The sequence below is a fragment of the Filicampus tigris genome, chromosome 18 (assembly GCF_054856515.1).
Source record: "Filicampus tigris isolate MCC_2025a chromosome 18, RoL_Ftig_1.0, whole genome shotgun sequence".
NCBI lineage: Eukaryota > Metazoa > Chordata > Actinopteri > Syngnathiformes > Syngnathidae > Filicampus > Filicampus tigris.
This window is the reverse complement of record NC_141234.1, coordinates 14,395,001-14,414,732: the sequence shown is the minus strand read 5'-3', so window position 1 is coordinate 14,414,732 and position 19,732 is coordinate 14,395,001. Positions and strand designations below refer to the sequence as shown.

The 19,732-nt window shown below is 44.7% G+C and overlaps 1 protein-coding gene across 3 annotated transcripts in view; it reads left to right on the top strand.

Annotated features, from left to right (window-relative positions):
• The window catches only part of LOC147132662 (uncharacterized), a 62,018-nt gene that overhangs the window by 26,965 nt on the left and 15,321 nt on the right, over positions 1-19,732 (top strand). For all 3 annotated transcript variants that reach the window (XM_086013912.1, XM_086013914.1, XM_086013913.1), the window contains exon 3: positions 11,630-11,860. In XM_086013912.1, the coding sequence (XP_085870038.1) occupies positions 11,630-11,860 (231 nt within the window). The remainder of the gene's footprint in view (positions 1-11,629; positions 11,861-19,732) is intronic.

The following is a 19,732-nucleotide window of genomic DNA, read 5'->3' as shown; positions in this document are numbered from 1 at the left end:
TTATCTCCCGCTTATCCGAAGTCGGGTCGCGGAGGCAGCAGCTTCAGCAGGGAAGCCCAGACTTCCCTCTCCCCAGCAACATCCTCCAGCTCTTCCGGAAGGATCCCAAGGCGTTCCCAGGCAAGCCGGGAGACATAGTCTCTCCGGCGTGTTCTGGGTCGTCCTCGGGGTCTCCTGCCGGTGGGACATGCCCGGAACACCTCACCAGGGCGGCGTCCGGGAGGCATCCTAATCAGATGCCCGAGCCACCTCAACTGGCTCCTCTCCACGCGGAGGAGCAGCAGCTCGACTCTGAGTCCCTCCCGGATGGCCGAACTTCTCACCCTATCTCTAAGGGAGAGCCCGGACACCCTGCGAAGGAAACCCATTTCGGCCGCTTGTATCCGAGATCTTGTTCTTTCGGTCATGACCCACAGCTCATGACCATAGGTGAGAGTAGGAACGTAGATCGACCGGTAAATTGAGAGCTTCGCCTTTCGGCTAAGCTCCTTCTTCACCACGACAGACCAATACAGGGTCCGCATCACAGCAGACGCTGCACCGATCCGCCTGTCGATCTCCCATTCCATCTTACCCTCACTCGTGAACAAGACCCCAAGATACTTGAACTCCTCCACTTGGGTCAGAATCCCATCCCCGACCCGGAGAGGGCACGCCACCCTTTTCCGACTGAGGACCATGGTCTCAGATTTGGAGGTGCTGATCTTCATTCCGACCGTTTCACACTCGGCTGCGAACTGCTCCAGCGAGAGTTGGAGATCGCGGCTTGAAGAAGCCAACAGTACCACATCATCTGCAAAAAGCAGAGATGCAATACTGAGGCCACCAAACTGGACCCCCTCGGCTGCGCCTAGAAATTCTGTCCATAAAGGTTATGAACAGAATCGGTGACAAAGGGCAGCCTTGGCGGAGTCCAACCCCCACAGGAAACGAATCTGACTTACTGCCGGCAATTCGGACCAAACTCTGGCATCGGTGGTACAGGGACCGGACAGCCCTTATCAGGGGGCTCGGTACCCCGTACTCCCGAAGCACCCCCCACAGAACTCCCCGAGGGACACGGTCGAACGCCTTCTCCAAGTCCACAAAACACATGTAGACCGGTTGGGCAAACTCCCATGCACCCTCGAGGACCCTGCTGAGGGTGTAGAGCTGGTCCACTGTTCCACGGCCAGGACGAAAACCACATTGCTCCTCCTGAATCCGGGATTCGACCTTCCGACGGACCCTCCTCTCCAGCACCCCTGGATAGACCTTGCCGGGGAGGCTGAGGAGTGTGATCCCTCTGTAATTGGAGCACACCCTCCGGTCCCCCTTCTTAAAAAGGGGGACCACCACCCCGGTCTGCCAATCCAGAGGCACTGTCCCCGATGTCCACGCGATGTTGTAGAGACGTGTCAACCATGACAACCCCTCAACATCCTCAACATCCTTTATGAACTCCGGGCGGATCTCATCCACCCCCGGGGCTTTGCCACCGAGGAGCTTTTTGACTACCTCGGTTACTTCAACCCCAGAGATAGGAGAGCCCACCTCAGAGTCTCCAGGCTCTGCTTCCTCAGTGGAAGGCGTGTCGGTGGAATTGAGGAGGTCTTCGAAGTACTCTCCCCACCGACCCACAACGTCCCGAGTTGAGGTCAGCAGCACCCCATCTCCACTATAAACAGTGTTAATGGTGCACTGCTTCCCCCTCCTGAGACGTCGGATGGTGGACCAGAATTTCCTCGAAGCCGTCCGGAAGTCATTTTCCATGGCCTCCCCGAACTCCTCCCACACCCGGGTTTTTGCCTCAGCAACCGCCAGAGCAGCATTCCGCTTGGCCAGCCGGTACCCGTCAGCTGCCTGCGCGGTCCCGCAGGCCAAAAAGGCCCGATAGGACTCCTTCAGCTGGACAGCATCCCTTACCGCTGGTGTCCACCAGCGGGTTCGGGGATTGCCGCCACGACAGGCACCGACCACCTTGCGGCCACAGCTCCGATCGGCCGCCTCAACAATGGAGGCACGAAACATGGTCCACTCGGACTTGATGTCCCCCGCCTCCCCCGGGACGTGGGAAAAGTTCTGCCGGAGGTGGGAGTTGAAACTCCTTCTGACAGGGGATTCTGCCAGACGTTCCCAGCAAACCCTCACAATACGTTTGGGTCTGCCAGGTCGGACCGGTATCTTCCCCCACCATCGGAGCCTACTCACCACCAGATAATGATCAGTTGACAGCTCCGCCCCCCTCTTCACCCGAGTGTCCTAAACATGCGGCCGCAAGTCCGATGATACGACTACAAAGTCGATCATCGAACTGCGGCCTAGGGTATCCTGGTGCCAAGTGCACATATGGACACCCTTATGCTTGAACATGGTGTTCGGTATGGACAATCCGTGATGAGCACAGAAGTCCAGTGACCGAACACCGCTCGGGTTCAGATCGGGGGGGCCGTTCCTCCCAATCACACCTCTCCAGGTCTCACTGTCATTGCCCACGTGAGCATTGAAGTCCCCCAGCAGAACGATGGAGTCCCCAGGTGGAGCGCCCTCCAGCACACCCTCCAAGGACTCCAAAAAGGGTGGGTACTCTGCGCTGCCGTTTGGTGCATAAGCACAAACAACATTCAGGACCCGTCCCCCCACCCTCAGGCGGAGGGAGGCTACCCTCTCGTCCACCGGGGTAAACCCCAATGTACAGGCGCCAAGCCGGGGGGCAATAAGTATGCCCACACCTGCTCGGCGCCTCTCACCCTGGGCAACTCCAGAGTGGAAGAGTGTCCAACCCATCTCGAGAGGACTGGGACCAGAACCCAAGCTGTGCGTGGAGGTGAGCCCGACTATATCTAATCGGAACCTCTCAGCCTCACACACCAGCTCAGGCTCCTTCCCTGCCAGAGAGGTGACATTCCATGTCCCAAGAGCTAGTTTTTGCTGCCGGGGATCGGACCGCCAAGGTCCTTGTCTTCTGCCGCCGCCCAGCTCACACGGCACCCGACCCCTTTGGCCCCTCCCACCAGTGGTGAGCCCATAGGAAGGGGATCCACGTGTCCTTTTCGGGCTGAGCCCGGCCGGGCCCCATGGGTGCAGGCCCGGCCACCAGGCGCTCGCCATCGAGCCCCACCTCCAGGCCTGGCTCCAGAAGGGGGCCCCGGTGACCCGCGTCCGGGCGAGGGAAAACGTGGTCCGTTAATTTTATTCATCATAAGGGGTCATTTTGAGCCGTGCTTAGTCTGGTCCCTCACCTAGGACCTGTTTGCCATGGGTGACCCTACCAGGGGCATAAAGCCCCAGACAACGTAGCTCCTAGGATCATTGGGGTGCGCAAACCCCTCCACCACGATAAGGTGACGGCTCACGGGGGGATGACAAAGTTATAACACCTCAAAAGCAGAGCCGTTTTTTGGACAAAATACGGCATAAAGAGTATTTTATGTACAACTGCCATTGTCTAAAATAGGGACATTAAAAAAAAATCATTTACAAGAGGCATTATTCATGGAGTAACTTATTTCCTAATTTCTCCCAAATGTATTGATGAAATAGAAAATGGCAACTCTTTTAATTTTCCCAATCAAAAAATATATAAAATGAACTTGTTAGTGAAAGCATGGCCATCGGCCCAACCATCCCTTTAAGCACATGGGAGAATATGGACCATAATGCAGTGAATTTTAGCGATTACTTAATATTTTGTGTCTTTATACTGTATTATTTAAGCCGTTTAAGTAATTATTAGTACGACTGCTTTTATGGCTATGACTGTACTACTAACCTCACTCAGATCAACGCATTGCAATATTAAGGCTGCAAAGGAGAAATTGATGCCTTTTTTTAAGTTCTCGTAAAGTGAAAATAAAATCTTGTGAATTTGACAACACAGAGAAGAGTAATGTAAACAAGGCTGCTAAATTTGAATATATCTAAAAAATTTATAAAAAATAAGGCTGCTAAAGTGTATAAAATATGAATCATGCTTCATGAAAGTTGCAAAAACCTTTTAAATACTGCACATGGACATCAGTGCCTTGGTTGGCTTTTATTTTGAAGTTACCACTCGCAGCATGCAAAGGATGAAAAATCGTTTTGGCGGCTGGCTTGACTTGTCTTGACAAGAAAATACAGCTTGCTGCTATGAAAAATATAAATTTAAGAAAAACTGTATTCTTAAGTGAAATGTTATTTTCTCTTGTTCTTTATTAAACCAAGGAAAAATATATTTCATCCGAAAACTCGATTATGCGTTAGAATTTTCAGGGGGATATTGGAATACTCAAATATTTGACAGCCACAGCCATCAAATGGTCTACACCAAATGCTGTTTCGCAAACCCATTAGCAGCTAATAACTGCTAGATGCTAGCAGGGCCTGTTTCAACCTCAAAAGGTTGTGCAACAAAATATTAAGATTACCAGCATTTTTGTCCAGGCTTGTTATATGAGTTTGGTTTTTAAATAATTCTGTTGACCATAATTCAAAAACAATGTCCAATTTTTCAGGATTTATTTTTTCATTTATTACTTTTTCCAGATTTAAGTTACTTATGTGACCACTGTGTGTTTTTCTTTCATTAACAGGGGTACCAACAGGTTTATTCACATGTGTAGTAACAATCATAGCTGGGTGCTCCGCCTATGTGACTGATCTGTCACTGATGGGCGCCTGTTTTGCTGAAAATTGAGGAATGACGTGAAATTTTTTTATATTGTATTGACTTTATATTTGACTTTAATTTAATCCCGCTTGAAACATGAAGCATAAAGTGGACATTTATGGCGAGAGTAGTAATTCAGCCACGCCTCGATCGGCTCATCTTTTACGCGCGGTTATGACGTGACGTGACCTCTCCATGAAATGAGATCGAAAAAGCCTCCCCTCATCATTTACCCCAAATGCTGTATTTCTACTTTTGACCGAATCTCTCCACTGTCGAAATGCCCTGACATGCTGCACCATATTTACTTCCGTAAACACAATGCCGTGAGTGACGCCGACCGTCTCTTCTTCTGCTTATGCGGGCCACTTTAGGGGCGTAATTATGTTAACACAAGAAAAGACTGAGGTCGCATTTATTTAAGTAATGCATACGCTTACACACAAAAAAAAAAATTGTGTAAGATTTTTCTCAGAGCTGGGCACCGGCCATATTCGTAAACATTAAATTCAGGCATTTTTGTTTGCTAGATGCATAATTTAAGTTCAGCTTTTTAATTCATTTTAAAGAGACCAACCCAGCGCTTTTTTTTTTGGTAAGAGTTCAAAATATGTTCATTTAATAAATAAAATTTTCTGAAACGGATGGACTGCATGGATTTATTGTACATGAATATATATATATATGTATGTATACACATATATATATATATATGTACACACACATATATATATATATATATATATACATATGTATATATATATATACATATGTATATATATATATATATACTTATGTATACATGTATACATATATATGTATACACATATATATATATATGTATACATATATATATATGTATACATATATATGTATACATATATATATATATGTATACATATATATGTATACACATATATATATATATATGTATACATATATATATATATGTATACACATATATATATATATATGTATACACATATATATATATATATGTATACACATATATATATATATATGTATATATATATATATATATATATATATATATATATACACGTACATTGTTCGCTGCAGCTGTATATCTCCACACGCCGAATTACGACACGCGGCTCACTTAAAAAAAACAAAAACTAACTAAAACCATTACAAAACGAACCCTTCTCGAATAACAACTCAACCCGTTTTAGCCTCAACGCAGGACGCCCATCATCACTTTATTGGACTATAACATCATTCGCTCAAGCTTCTGGGCCTATCTTTGCTTACTTAGCCTATCTTGCTAGTCGCTAACAAAGAATCGCGTTTGTGATCAACACATCGCTCACCGTTGATTAAGTGTGGGTGTAAAGTTTTGTGATTATAGTGGGTAAATGTGTGCAAGAAGCACAGCAGAGTACGAGGAAGAATTTTGTGGAGCAAAAAAAGACCACGACGCCGTTTTCAACAAGTCTCCAAGTTGGCTCAAGCAAAGCAGGTTTGGTCACTTCTAGTTTTTACTCTCTGTTGTCCACGAAAAACTTTTACACTATTCTCGCTGCAAAATGGTTGAATAATGAAAATAAGAATGTTGCTGTTGCCCACGACGACAAGTCCACATGTTCTATTCCGCGTGCTTATTTAAGAATGAGTTGGAAAACAGTGCGATCAGACGACAGACAGCAGTTATGCGTATCTTCCTTTTCATGGAGCAGATCACAGCATCACTTCAAACATGTTGATGCTTCTCTTTGATATCACTTATTTGTACATCCACGCACGTATTCATCACTCATCAGTGATTTCGGCGCATCCGTGTCCGCGGGAGTGTCAGCTACGAACTTTAATTTAGGTGAAAAGTGAAAAGCAACACAATCGCGACCATGTCAAATTGCTTCCCAGTAGCCAGTTGACATGGGCGTATACATTTAACACCAGATTAATTTGTGCCACCTCGCCGGAGTACTTATTAATTGTGTGCCTCTGATAGTGGCGCAGTGGTTAGGCAGCGGTGCTGGAAGCATGTGTTGCTTTATTCTTCACCGCGGCATGGGTTCAAGTACCGCCCTCTTTTTAATTTTTTTTGTTTGTTTACATTTTTACTCTGTCTATAATTACTTATAGCCACGAATCGGGAGTTGTAAACAATTCGTTTGGTATCACGTGTTTATTGAGGATTTTAACAGGTATGCACTTGAACAATTTCCATGTAGCTTGTGACGAATCTGCAGAGAAGAAACACAAAATTACTTTTTGATATTGCCCCAACGACCACATCTGGAATCGGGAGCCAGTTAATCTGGAAGCCAGTTGAACCGTAACACCGGATGCCCTTCCTGACGCAACCCTATTAGAATATTTTCCTTTATTTCAAAACAGACTTTGGGAACAATAACTTTAATAGCTTTCTCTACTGAATATATTGGCACTTGATGCATACTGATAAACTCTGCAACTGCCCGGTTGAGCCTTTTAGCATCTTTGATGTCCTTTGCGTACGTCATATGCTGTTGAAAGAAATCTTGGAGAGTAGGTTGCTTCTGAGTTGGTTGTGTCACCCTCTCTGAGCCAGTAGCACTAGACTTCTGTTGTTAGTGGAGGGAGAAGGTACAGTATTTTAATTAAAATGATCATTTTAATTTGAATATCATTGCTTTAGTTTACTTGTTCTTATTATTAAAAGGGTTTGTGTTTTGAAACTATACATGAAACATTTAATGGACATAACAAGAAAAAATTATTGAGACTCATTATATCATCTAGGATAGGATTAGATATGGTGGGCTGATAAAATGTTTCACAAAAGCGTGTTTCAATATATTATTTAATTTATATAATGCACTGCCTTTATGCCTTAATTTGTTAGTTAAATATTTTATGAGAGTAATTACAATTTAATACATTTTATTTATTTATTAACCATGGACATGGGGTTTTATCAGAAAGAAAGATATACAATTGTAATATAAAACGTACTATAAAATTGTCATTTTTTAGAATTAATGTTCCACATGTTGGTCTGTTCAAATTGATTTTCAATCAGAGCAATCACATCTCGTCTCTTCTCCACAATATTTTATTAAAAGCTTCGACACAAAAAACATATGATGGACTTTATTTTATTTTTTTAAGACCACTGGTCTTCATAAATTACTAAACAAATACAAAAATCACTCGCATTTGGTGAATAGAATGGCTTAATTTCACCCCCTGGACATGTTTTAGCTCTCTGTATGTCGGCGACTGAAAGTTTACTACAGGTTGTGTAATGTAATGTAAGCATACCATTCCGCCTGTTGTTGCCTCTAATTTATTTTAAATTGTTTGTCATTTAAGTTTTAAATGACATGTCTGTTCTTGGTGTTGGATTTTATCAAGTGAATTTGATGCTATTGGCTAATGCGCACATCGGCTCTTTGAAAACTTTTATGAATAAGGCTGGAAGGGTCGAGGCTGGAAGCGTACTGAGGTCGCGGCCAGAGGGCGGGAGAATGACCGGCAAAAAAGGGTCAAGTGCCCAGCTCTGGAATTAACCAATTCTGATTTTAAGAACGACATTTTTTTAAAATAATGAGTTCAATGCCTATATTTATACATTTATATTTGGGCTGTCAATAGATTAAAAAAATGAGAGATTAATTAGTTATGATCTGTAATTAATTGATTTAATTAATGTATTTTTTAATCTCACTTAAAAATTGCTGAGAGAAGTCCCCCTCCTCCCCCCATTGTCTATATGCATGTATCCGTATGTATGGTGTATGTCTTTTTTTTCAATTTCCCAGTCATTTGCAACTTTGAGGAACAGTTTTTCGCATTTACCAGCCAAGTCCTGGTTTCTGTTTTCACGGCAGTCAGTGCAAAATGACTTGAAGTTCTACTCACCATTGATAAAGTGTCCAGTCATCCCCAAATAACCGTCGTTGCGAGTTGAGGTCCAGTGATCTGCAGTTATACCAAATTTGTCCAAAGTCCCCCGCCCCAAACAGCAAGCTTGCTTTTCTTTTCACCGTCATACATCTTGCTGATTTTAGTCATCACTGCAGTCCTACATGGTGGTTCGTATGATGGGTCATTGGACGCTGTTTGAAACACCGCAACGAACCCCTTGTCTTCAACTATGTTGATCGGCCTGGAGTTCATCACTATTCACTTGGCAAGAACAGTCGTCCGCCTGTCGGTTGCAGACTTGCTCATACGTGGGCTGTTCTCGAGTTTAGTTTGGCAAAGAGCTTTGCAGTGGCTCGCTACATTAGCTTCTTCTTTGCTATCATTAGCTGTGGCTCTAGTCTCGCGCTGGTTACTTTGCATTTACTGTATGTGGTAGGCTTGAATTACTTGGTAATAAGCAAAGTCCTTCTTACAAAGAAGGCATATCACTCTGCCTTTATCAATAATGCTGTTAGGACGTTTTTTAAATTTACCATTCATCAGACCAACAACTCTCACATGCTCCTCCATTTTCACGTCTTATCTCTGCTTCTGAACTTGCCATCCCAGTTAGGAGGCTATCAGGTTATGACAAACACAATGACAGTCAATCAGTGTCCACTTCAGGGTGTGTCATTGACCATTGTTTTTTACACCCCCAACAACTCAAGCACAGGCTCCATGCATCAAAATGGATCTCATCATCATACAGAAACAGTAAAGTTAGAGATTAAAAATTAGATTAATGCAATTTAAAAAATTAACGCTTTAACTGTGACTATGACTGTAAATAATTGATCGCAAATGTATGCATTAATTTGACACCCCTAGTTTATATAAGCATAATGTCTACTGTACATGTCAATGTCTGTACACATATATACTTATTCACTGTAGGTTTTTACATTACATGCCATATTCTTAACCTATATGACTGCATTTCTTGTCATCTATTGTTGATATTGACAATACATTTGCACCCTTGGGGTCAAGCAAATATGTTCATTTAATTGATAATGACTCACTCAACGTAATGTTGCTTGTCTGTGTGCGTGTGTGTCTACTTCTCTAATCCACTCCCAAAGTGTTAGAAATGCATCACAACCTGTTGCTGTTTAAACTGGAGGTATAACTCTCAATGAGATGCTTGGTCAGATTGGACATGTTCCGACCTCAAGCCACGGTAGTTTTAAAACAAGCTCTATAGATGGTCTTCTTTTGTCATGTTGGTTGGCTTGCCATGGCTGTCGGCCATGTAAGCAAAAAAGTTCCACTTCGCGCGTCATGATTTTAAAACTACGAGTGAAGCTGCAGCCAGCGCTTCAATGCTTTCAGGCCATCACACGTAGGATGTGTGCCACTTAAAGGCGTTTCACAGTTCACACGTGTCGGTAGACAGGCGGCTATGCCTGTATACATACATGACTTTCAGACTGAGTTGGTGAGCACGTGTGGGTTTTTTTCTTTTTTTTTTTTTTTTTTTTTTAAATACAGTGATCCCTCGCTACTTCGCACTTCAACTTTCGCGCCCTCGGTACATCGCAGATTTTTCAGAAGCATTCATAACTTTATTGATGTTATTGTGCAAAGATAAAGTTAATGCATGATCCCTAGCCGGCGGCCATGCTTCTTCTTCGTTTTTGAAATAAAGTAGAAGGAGGAGGAGAAGAAGAAGCAGCCGTTTTACTTTCACTTTTCACGACGACAAGCGTTATAAAGTGCAGGATTGGATAAATTACACTATGGCATTCTAGTTAAGTCAATTTTATGATAAAAATTAAAATGTTAACGTAGTTTTTAGCGAACGTTCCGTCGTGATCGTCAGCTGCTGTGTTTGAAGCTCAATTCTTCTCACAGCCTGGAGCTTGGTATTTATTCTTCATTTTGCATTTTTAAAGTTAAATTGATTGTTTAACAAGTATTTAGAAGTGTGGGAACCATGTCGGGGTTCGTAACAGTGGCGCAAATCCCCCCAAAATAAAACTGTACAATAAATATCATACAAAATAATAATAATAATCATAATAATAATAATAATAATAATAATAATAATATGTCTGACGCTACTTTGCGGTTTTTCACCTATCGCGCTGGGCTCTGTCCCCCCATTAACCGCGATGAATGAGGGATCACTGTACTGGTGCTAAAAAAATGTTATAGAGCCGTTTTTGACGCCGAAAAATAGGGGCACGGTCCTGGTACCGGTATCCTGTGCAACACTATTTACATATAAGGTCATACTACAAAATATAATACGTCAGTGTTAAATAAATGCAGGGTGTACAGTTTAAAAAAATACATAAAAAATATTTATTTATTCATTCATCACAAATTCAAAATATAAATATACTACAGAAAACAATGAGTATGATTGTAAAATCATTGCAAACGTGTAAATAGGGGCGACTAGGCGCTGGACTTGGGATGGGACGTGCTGACTTCAAGCCATCAGGCAATTTGCACACATATTTGCCTCACCCCCTTGTCGCTCAAGTTGAGTAAAATCGAACCAATGCCACAATGGATACATTATTCATGCACTCATGCATTCATACTCAGAACTACATTCTGTAGCCACAGCTGAAGCGTGGCTGCTCAGTGAGCACCTACGACCCTTTCGACCACCACCAAACATTCACACCCAGCAGTACACCAGTGTCAGTGGCTCCAGTGCAGGGTAGATGAAGTGTCTTGCCCAAGGACACAACGACACATGACTCAGACAGAGTAGGAATCCAACAGTGGACCCCCCAGTAACCGGACAAGCCGCTCTTACCTCTGAGGCTGCCCAATAATTTCTTAAAGGTGCTTCAATTAAACATTAAAACAACACTCTAGTATAACTAAAACCTCTGGTATTATATCATGAATGTACTAGGCCAGTACCACTTCTAACTGTGCCACTACTCGAGAAGGTGCAAGTCTTTCCACAACAAAAGATAGGCTCCCCCCCAAAAAAATCCATCTGTGAGTGAATTTGCTAATTAAACAGGAAGAAGTAATCTTACTTAGTGTGGCTCTTTTAATAACTTTCATTACTAATATGAAACATATTACCATGTGTGTTTGTCTTCAAATATCTTACAGGTATCAGTGAAGACTTTAGTTCTCAGCGGCAGGAGTCAGAACCACCACACTTTAAAGCGGAAGAGGAGGATGAAGTGGTCTCCCACTTTAAAGAGGAAGAGGAGCGGCTGTCCCTTTATATTAAAAAAGAGGAGGAGCCAGAATACCCTTGCATGAAAGAGGAAGGACATGAGACCGGCGCCAAAAAAGAGCAGGAGAAGGACTTGAAAATACTCAGGAAAACACACACTGGTGAGAAACCTTTCGCATGCTCAGTTAGTAGTCAAAGATTTTCTTGGAACTGTCGGGTTAAGACAAGTGTGCTGATGAGATGAGCAGTGATCAATTAATTTTTTGTCTATCATTTGAGCAGTGAGAAGACTGCATCAGTAAACGCACCAAGGATGATTGTAGTATATGCAGAGTTGGGGACTTTAACCTTTTTGTCTGTCCGTCCTCTGCCCGCGACCTGGGCACCCTTCTGTCCCCGTCGCTCTGTCCTTACTCATAAAAATAATTGTCCTCCAACCACGTCCGTCCTCGTCCTTTCAAGCGCTTCCATCCTTACATTCCGTCAGGTATGTACTAAATGTTACATAAACAAAACTAATTTGCGATCCACCTTTTTCCTCGTCAGTAGCCGAGTTTACATGGAGCCATGTATGCCGATTTGAAAGGATCCGAATGACCAAACAGAATGAAAATGCTCCATATAAACACCTCAATCAGAAGAAAAGGGCCTAATCCCAATGGAATTTTATTTAGATTCAAAGGGGCGATATATCACTTTTGCCAATCCAAACGAGTGTCATGTAAACAGTTCAATCGGAATAGCCAAGCTGCGTGCAATCTCGCATGCTCTGTCTTGATATGAATGCATAGTGATGTCTTATACGCAGTTTAAAATGACGGCGTCTTACCAGTTCTCGTCTGTGACATGAGAACATGTTTTAAAGTACATGTAACTTGTTTTTCATCAAGATGCTGCTTTAATAAAAGTGTTAAAACAATTGAAAAGTACTGTGCTTAACACTGTAGTTGAATGAACTCCATCTTGATAAATCACGCAATGTTTACGTCAACCTCCGCATGTCACACGGCTGTAACACAGCTGATCTGATTAACAGGGTGGAGCATGTGCACGGTGAATCAGGAAAGATCACGTCACATGTCAACAGGTGACCAGAGGTCTTCATTCAGAATGATTTCAATCAGAATGACAAAAGTCTCCATGTAAATCCGGCTAGTGAAATGGGCGTCCTGTGGCGTAATCCATGTGTTGAACCACTAGATGGCAGACAATTCCTGTGAGTAAAATTTTTTGCAGGGAACGTACAAGAATAAGAAAGGCGGCTCTGTGGTATCGCAGAAGAGAACAGTGGTCCTTCCTTCTAAAAGTACCCAACATAGCATGTCAATCGTTACCAGACCCGGTTAGGGACGAATACAGGGACAGATGAAAACCCACTTCCGTTCTTGCTTAATCTTTCCTTTTTAAAAGACATGTCGTCCTCCGTTCTTGCGAACGGAATGCCCATCTCTGGTAACAAATAAACATACGTAAAATATTAGACTAAACAAAGTGAAATGACGATTTCCGTGTGAAGTTTTTGTATCCATAGTATAGCTCGATTGAGTTGTTGTTTGGGGGGCAGATTTGAGTGAGGGAACAGGCGAGAGGAAGTGATGTTTTCCCTATGTTAAGAGACTGAGATTAAAATTTTTAAATTAAAACTATTAACATCCTTTCTGTAGTAGACAGTATTTTTATTCATTGCAAAAACAAAAACGCAAAAGGGCCTCAGAACAGTGACAGAACTATTTCAAACGTGTGCAAACGAAGTGTGTGTGTGTGTGTGTGTGGGTGTGTGTGTGTGTGTGTGCGGGGGTGTGTGGGGGTGGGTGTGTGTGTGTGTGTGTGGGGGTGTGGGGGTGTGTGTGTGTGTGTGTGTGTGTGTAATGTACACATTCATACAGTATGTGGCCCTCTTCCGGCGCCACGCGAGTGGCAGCCCGCTACAGTAGCTCCGGCTCATCGGTGAGCCTTTTCGCGTGTTTTTGTTCCTTACTATTACTCTACCTCATACCTTTTTCATATAGTTGATAGTCGTAACTTGCGTAGCAATGGACACCCAAACTGCGGTATTCTTGCTGCTGCTGGTGGCTATTTTTTGCGCGATTGTGTCCGGCGACTTGGCTCGGAGCCGCGCCCCCATTGTTTACAGCCGAAATCAGCTGTTAGCACTCCGTGCTAACCCTGCGCCGGCTCCCGGAGCGAAACCCGATATCCCCCGTGAGCTGAGGAGGAAGATACGGGGATCTCGTGCGGGGGTTAAACGCCGTGAAAGGAGGAGACGATACCATCCCGTCCTCCCATCTGTTATCATGGGGAATGTTAGATCGCTCCCCAACAAGATGGACGAGCTAGCGGCGCTTACCCGGCATGAGAGGGACTTCCGGGAGGCTAGCCTGATGTTATTCACGGAGTCGTGGCTAACAGCGCTGACGCGGCCGTAGATTTGGACGGCTTTCAAATCATACGCGCGGACAGGACGCTGGAGAGTGGAAAGAGGAAAGGAGGAGGGCTGGCTGTGTTTGTGAACGAGAGATGGTGTAGTCCTGGGCACATCACGATTAAGGAGCAGCTTTGCAGCAGGGATATTGAGCTGCTAGCTGTTGGCATGAGGCCATTCTACATCCCGCGAGAGTTTAGTCATGTGATCGCGGTGACCGTCCACGTCCCACCAGCTGCCAGCGGCAACACAGCCTGTGATGTCTTGACTGCAGCAGTGAGCAGGCGACAAACACAGCACCCAAATGCCCTGATACTCATCTCTGGTGACTTCAATCATGCCTCCCCTTCCTCCTCTCTGCCTTCATTCACAGTATGTCACCTGCCACACCAGAGACAATAAAACACTGGACCTTTTCTATGCCAACACCAAGGAGGCATACACATCACTGCCCCTCCCCCCGCTGGGCAAAGCTGATCACAACCGGGTGGCTTCCAGTCTGTGTACAAATCTCTGGTCCGCAGTCAGCCAGCTGTGACCTGCACGGTTCAGAGATGGTCTGGAGAGGCCGAGGAGGCCTTAAAGGACTGCTTCAGTACAACTGTGTGGGAAGTATTCAGCGATGCTCACGAGGAAGACATTAGTAGTCTAACGGACACTGTTAAGACTAATTAATTTCTGCATGGAGAACACCATACCCACCAGGACAGTAAGGTGTTTCTCCAACAACAAACCCTGGATCACACCAGACATAAAAGCTCTCCTGAAGGAGAAGAGGAGGGCTTTTGCGTCAGGCAACATAGAGGAGCGGAAGACTGTACAGCGCCAGCTGAGGAGGAGGATCAGAGAGGGGAAAAGGTCCTACAGGAAGAGGATGGAGGAGCAGCTGCTGCAGAATAATGCCAGGGGAGTCTGGAGGGGCCTGAAGACCATCTCAGGCCACGGACAACCCAAGACCCGGACTGGGGGGGACCTGCAGTGGGCAAATGAGCTGAACCTCTTTTTCAATAGGTTCGATCAGATGCTTGCCCCCACTCAGTCTCTCCTGCTGCAGCCTCCACCTACTCCTCCTGCTGGGTGTGTCACCCCCTCCCCCCTTTTCTCCACAGTCTCCAGCTCCCAGCTACACCAGATAGCCACCACTTCCTCCTGCCCAGCCTTGGCCTTCACAACATCTCAGGTGAAGAACCAGCTGAAGAAGATGAAGGCGAGGAAGGCAGCGGGTCCAGATGGCATCAGCCAAATCCTCAAATCCTGCGCAGACCAGCTGTGTGGAATTGTCCAGCACATGTTCAACCTGAGCCTGAAGCTGGGCAGGGTCCCCCAGCTATGGAAAACATCCTGCCTGGTCCCGGTGCCAAAGACCCCCCCCCACCCGAAGGAGTTCAACAGCTTCAGACCAGTGGTGCTGACGTCTCACCTGATGAAGACCCTGGAGAGACTGGTCCTTGTCCTTGATGACACAGGACCCATTGATACCCTTTTAAATTGCATTTTAGATATCAAGTCATGGATGGCAGATAATTTCCTACAGCTCAATCAGGACAAGACTGAGGTTTTAGTTATCGGCCCCGAAGGTCAGAGAGAGAAGCTTTTACCAAAACGACACATTTTTAATCCCTCACATTGTGTGAAGAACCTTGGCGTCATTTTTGACTCTGAGCTCAGTTTTATTCCTCATATTAAAAATGTAACCATGATTGGTTTTTATCACCTTAAGAATATCGCCAGAGTCCGCCCGTTTCTCTCTCAGGCTAACACGGAAGTGCTGATGCATGCCTTTATTTCCTGTCGTTTAGATTACTGTAATGCCCTGCTCTCTGGCCTCCCGAAAAAGAGCATTTCACCACTGCAACTACTGCAGAATTCAGCCGCTCGGGTGCTGACGAGAACCAGAGGGCGGGAGCACATTACGCCAGTTTTGAAATTGCTGCATTGGCTCCCTGTGTGTTTCAGGATCGATTTTAAAGTACTTTTACTAGTTTATAAATGTGTTAATGGTCTTGGGCCATCTTATTTATCTGATTTGCTTTTATCATACCAGCCCTCGCGGATCCTGAGGTCCTCTGGCGCCGGCCTTTTATTTATTCCAAGGGTGAGGACCAAAATGCATGGCGAGGCTGCATTTAGCCGTTTTGGTCCTCACCTTTGGAATAGCCTGCCAGAGGACGTCAGGTCTGCAGAGACTGTTGATATTTTTAAGAGGAAGCTCAAGACACACCTTTTTAGTTTGGCTTTCAACAACTTTTAAATAATTTATCTTTTCTTTTGATTGAAGATAATTCTATGTTTTGCTTTGAATGTTTTAAAGCACTTTGAGTTGCATTTTTATGTATGAAAAGTGCTATATAAATAAAATGTGATTGATTGATTGATTGATTGTCCACCTGCGCCCCCTGGTGAGCTCCTCAATGGACCCACTCCAGTTCGCATATCAGCCTGGCATCAGTGTGGATGATGCCATCATCTACCTCCTCCACACTTCACTCTCCCACCTGGAGAAGGCGGGGAGCACTGTGAGGATCATGTTCTTTGATTTCTCCAGTGCTTTCAACACCATCCAGCCCACCCTACTGGGAGACAAGCTAGAGCGGGCGGGGGTGGCCCACCACCTCACCACGTGGATCCAGGACTACCTCACAAACCGGCCACAGTATGTGAGGACACAGGACTGTGTGTCTGACGTGCTCCTCTGTAGCACGGGGGCCCCACAGGGAACTGTCTTGGCTCCCTTCCTGTTCACCCTCTACACCTCAGACTTCAACTACAACACCCCTACCTGTCACCTGCAGAAGTTCTCTGACGACTCTGCGATTGTCGGCCTCATCACAGGCGGAGATGATCGTGAGTACAGAGAACTTACTCAGGGTTTTGTTGACTGGTGCCAGCAGAATCGCCTCCTGATCAATGCGGAGAAATCCAAAGAAATGATGGTGGATTTCGGTAGGCGCCAGCACTCTTCACCTGTACCAGTGAATATCCGGGGAACAGATGTTGAGAGAGTCTCAACTTACAAGTACCTGGGTGTTCATCTGAACAATAAACTGGACAGGAGCGACAACACAGACGCCCTCTATAGGAAGAGTCAGAGCAGACTCTTCCTACTCAGGAGACTGAGGTCCTTTGGGGTTCAGGGGACACTCCTCAGGAACTTTTATGACTCGGTGGTTGCATCGGTCATCTTCCAGGGAGTGGTCACCTGGGCAGGCGGCGTCTCGGCCCGGGACAAGAAGCGGCTGGACAAACTGGTCAGGAGGGCCGGCTCTGTCCTGGGCTGCTCCCTGGACTCTGAGGACTCGGTGGGGGACAGGAGGATGTTGGCCAAGCTGTCATCAATGCTGGACAACCCGGACCACCCCCTCCAGGGCACCCTAACAGCACTCCACAGCTCCTTCAGTGACAGACTGTTACACCCTCGCTGTGCAAAGGAGAGATTCCGCCGTTCCTTCTTGCCTGCTGCTGTCAGACTCTTTAACAAGAACATTGTGTAGTCTCTACAAACTGGCGGACATTAGTGCAATTGTGCAGTCCTGCACCTGAGCTCATATCGTGCAATACCCAATATTCCCCACTACTGTAATACCGTGCAATACTCAACATTCCCCACTACTGTTAGTCTAGTTTTATTTTTATCCAATGCTGTTCCTTACATTTCACTACAGCACTGCAGCACTGTCACTTACTTAGAGTATTTTAGGCCGAAATGAGTGTTCCTCATACTTTTTATGTAGATGTATGTTAGTGTGTACATACATGTGTATATACACATGTTACTGCGTATATTTACATAGGTTTGATCCTGAATGTTTGACGTCAATGTTATACATTAATGGCTACATTATGCCGCCGTCCCTGTGTGACCTATATCTTTGCTGCTGTAACACTGAAAATTTCCCCACTGTGGGATCAATAAAGGCATTCTTAATATTCTTAGAGCTTATGTTTTCCGAGTGGTCCCTGAAGTGCACGCGAATGTGATTGGCTCGGGCGAGTGTTATGCTCTGTTCTACTGTAAGAAGCAGTTCAGTTATCATCACGTCGTGTGTTAGATTAACTGACTTTATCAACACAAAACAAGACATCCCTCTTCTCTACTCATCCTCAGTTGCTAAGGCAAACCAACTTATTCACATTTATGAGATTCAAAGCTGCCCTCTTCTTTTGAAATGCTTCTTTCTACTACCGCGGGCGACATATATATCGGCCGTTTTTTGTGAAAAATTTTGTGAGCTGATGTGTGGCTGCAGCGAAACGAAATGGCAAACAAGTTGATTTGTTTAATACGCGACGACGTCCCTCCGTCCAAAAGTATCACCCACGCTGCCCTGCTCGCAACCGCACCTGCCCGTGTGAGCTACATTGGCTCCAATTGAAACGCGCCGCCAGAAAGGCTCCCTAACGCAGCCGCACCTCTGCAGAGGGGAGGGACTCAACACAAGGCTGGGAAGCATGAGCTGCGGGTGATCGGATGTCTTGCTCGGCAATAAAAGGCTTTGATCGAATATTCCGACCACCGCAGTTGGTGTGAACATAGCATTGTCTGCTGTGTGTGTGGAGTTTGCGTCTTGTAATACTGCATATGCCATGAAAGGGTACCTTGCGCAGGGAGCATGGCCAAAAGTTTCAACATAACCAACTTAATCTGACATTTGAAGAACAAGCAATTGGGACACTATGGTGAGTTTACGAGGCTCACTGCATTGAATAAAGTCAAGGCGAACACAGCGCAGTATAAGTAGCATTATTGCACATTGTAGGTCACTTGTGGGCAACAGACCCACTATATCATTTTAATTCACAAAAAGATTAACAGTGACTTTTTTCTCGTTGACGAATGCACAAGATTGTTTGTCTATGTACAAGACAATAAAGTTCCTGAGTCATTCCAATTTAGGAACTCATTAATAGTTTATTCAAGTGAAGCCTGCATGTGACTATTTTTTCTACTTTGATTATATTCTGAACCAAGCAATGTTTTGGTGGCATGTTATTTATTTGACTTTTTGCATAATTAAGTCTTTTGAGACTGATGATTATTTTGATCTGTTAAAAACTGTGTTACTAAAAGCTGGTAAATTTAAGTTTTTCAGTTATCTTTCAAAATATTGACGAGTCTGATGATGAATTGCTTAGCTGACAGACAGAGAGCCCCCCTGCCACGGTGTTAGTCGTGACCTACGTTGTTGGTAATATAACTCTTAAAGGTTGTTCTACTTTATCTTCGGAGGCCGTGGGTCTGACGAGTTACAATATAGGTTTTAATATTTATGTATTTCTTCTGGTGTCTTCCTTGCTAAAGACAACCAATGCGGCAGGACAGTGTTTTGTTGCGTCTTAATTCAGACATGAACAGCCTCACTCCTGTACCAAACCAACTCGTAAAGGAACAAATACTTAAAAGGGGAAGTCAACACAAACATTTTTTTTCAAGAATATATTTTATGCAAGCCCACTAGTTGAAACAAGGCATTCTGATAAATATTGAGTTTGTGGATTAAATGTTAATCCACTTGTTTGTAGCCATCTCTGGGAGCGGCCATTTTGTCTTCTTTTGACTGAAAATGACATCACAACTGCTCACAATGACCAATCACGGCTCAGATTCACAAAA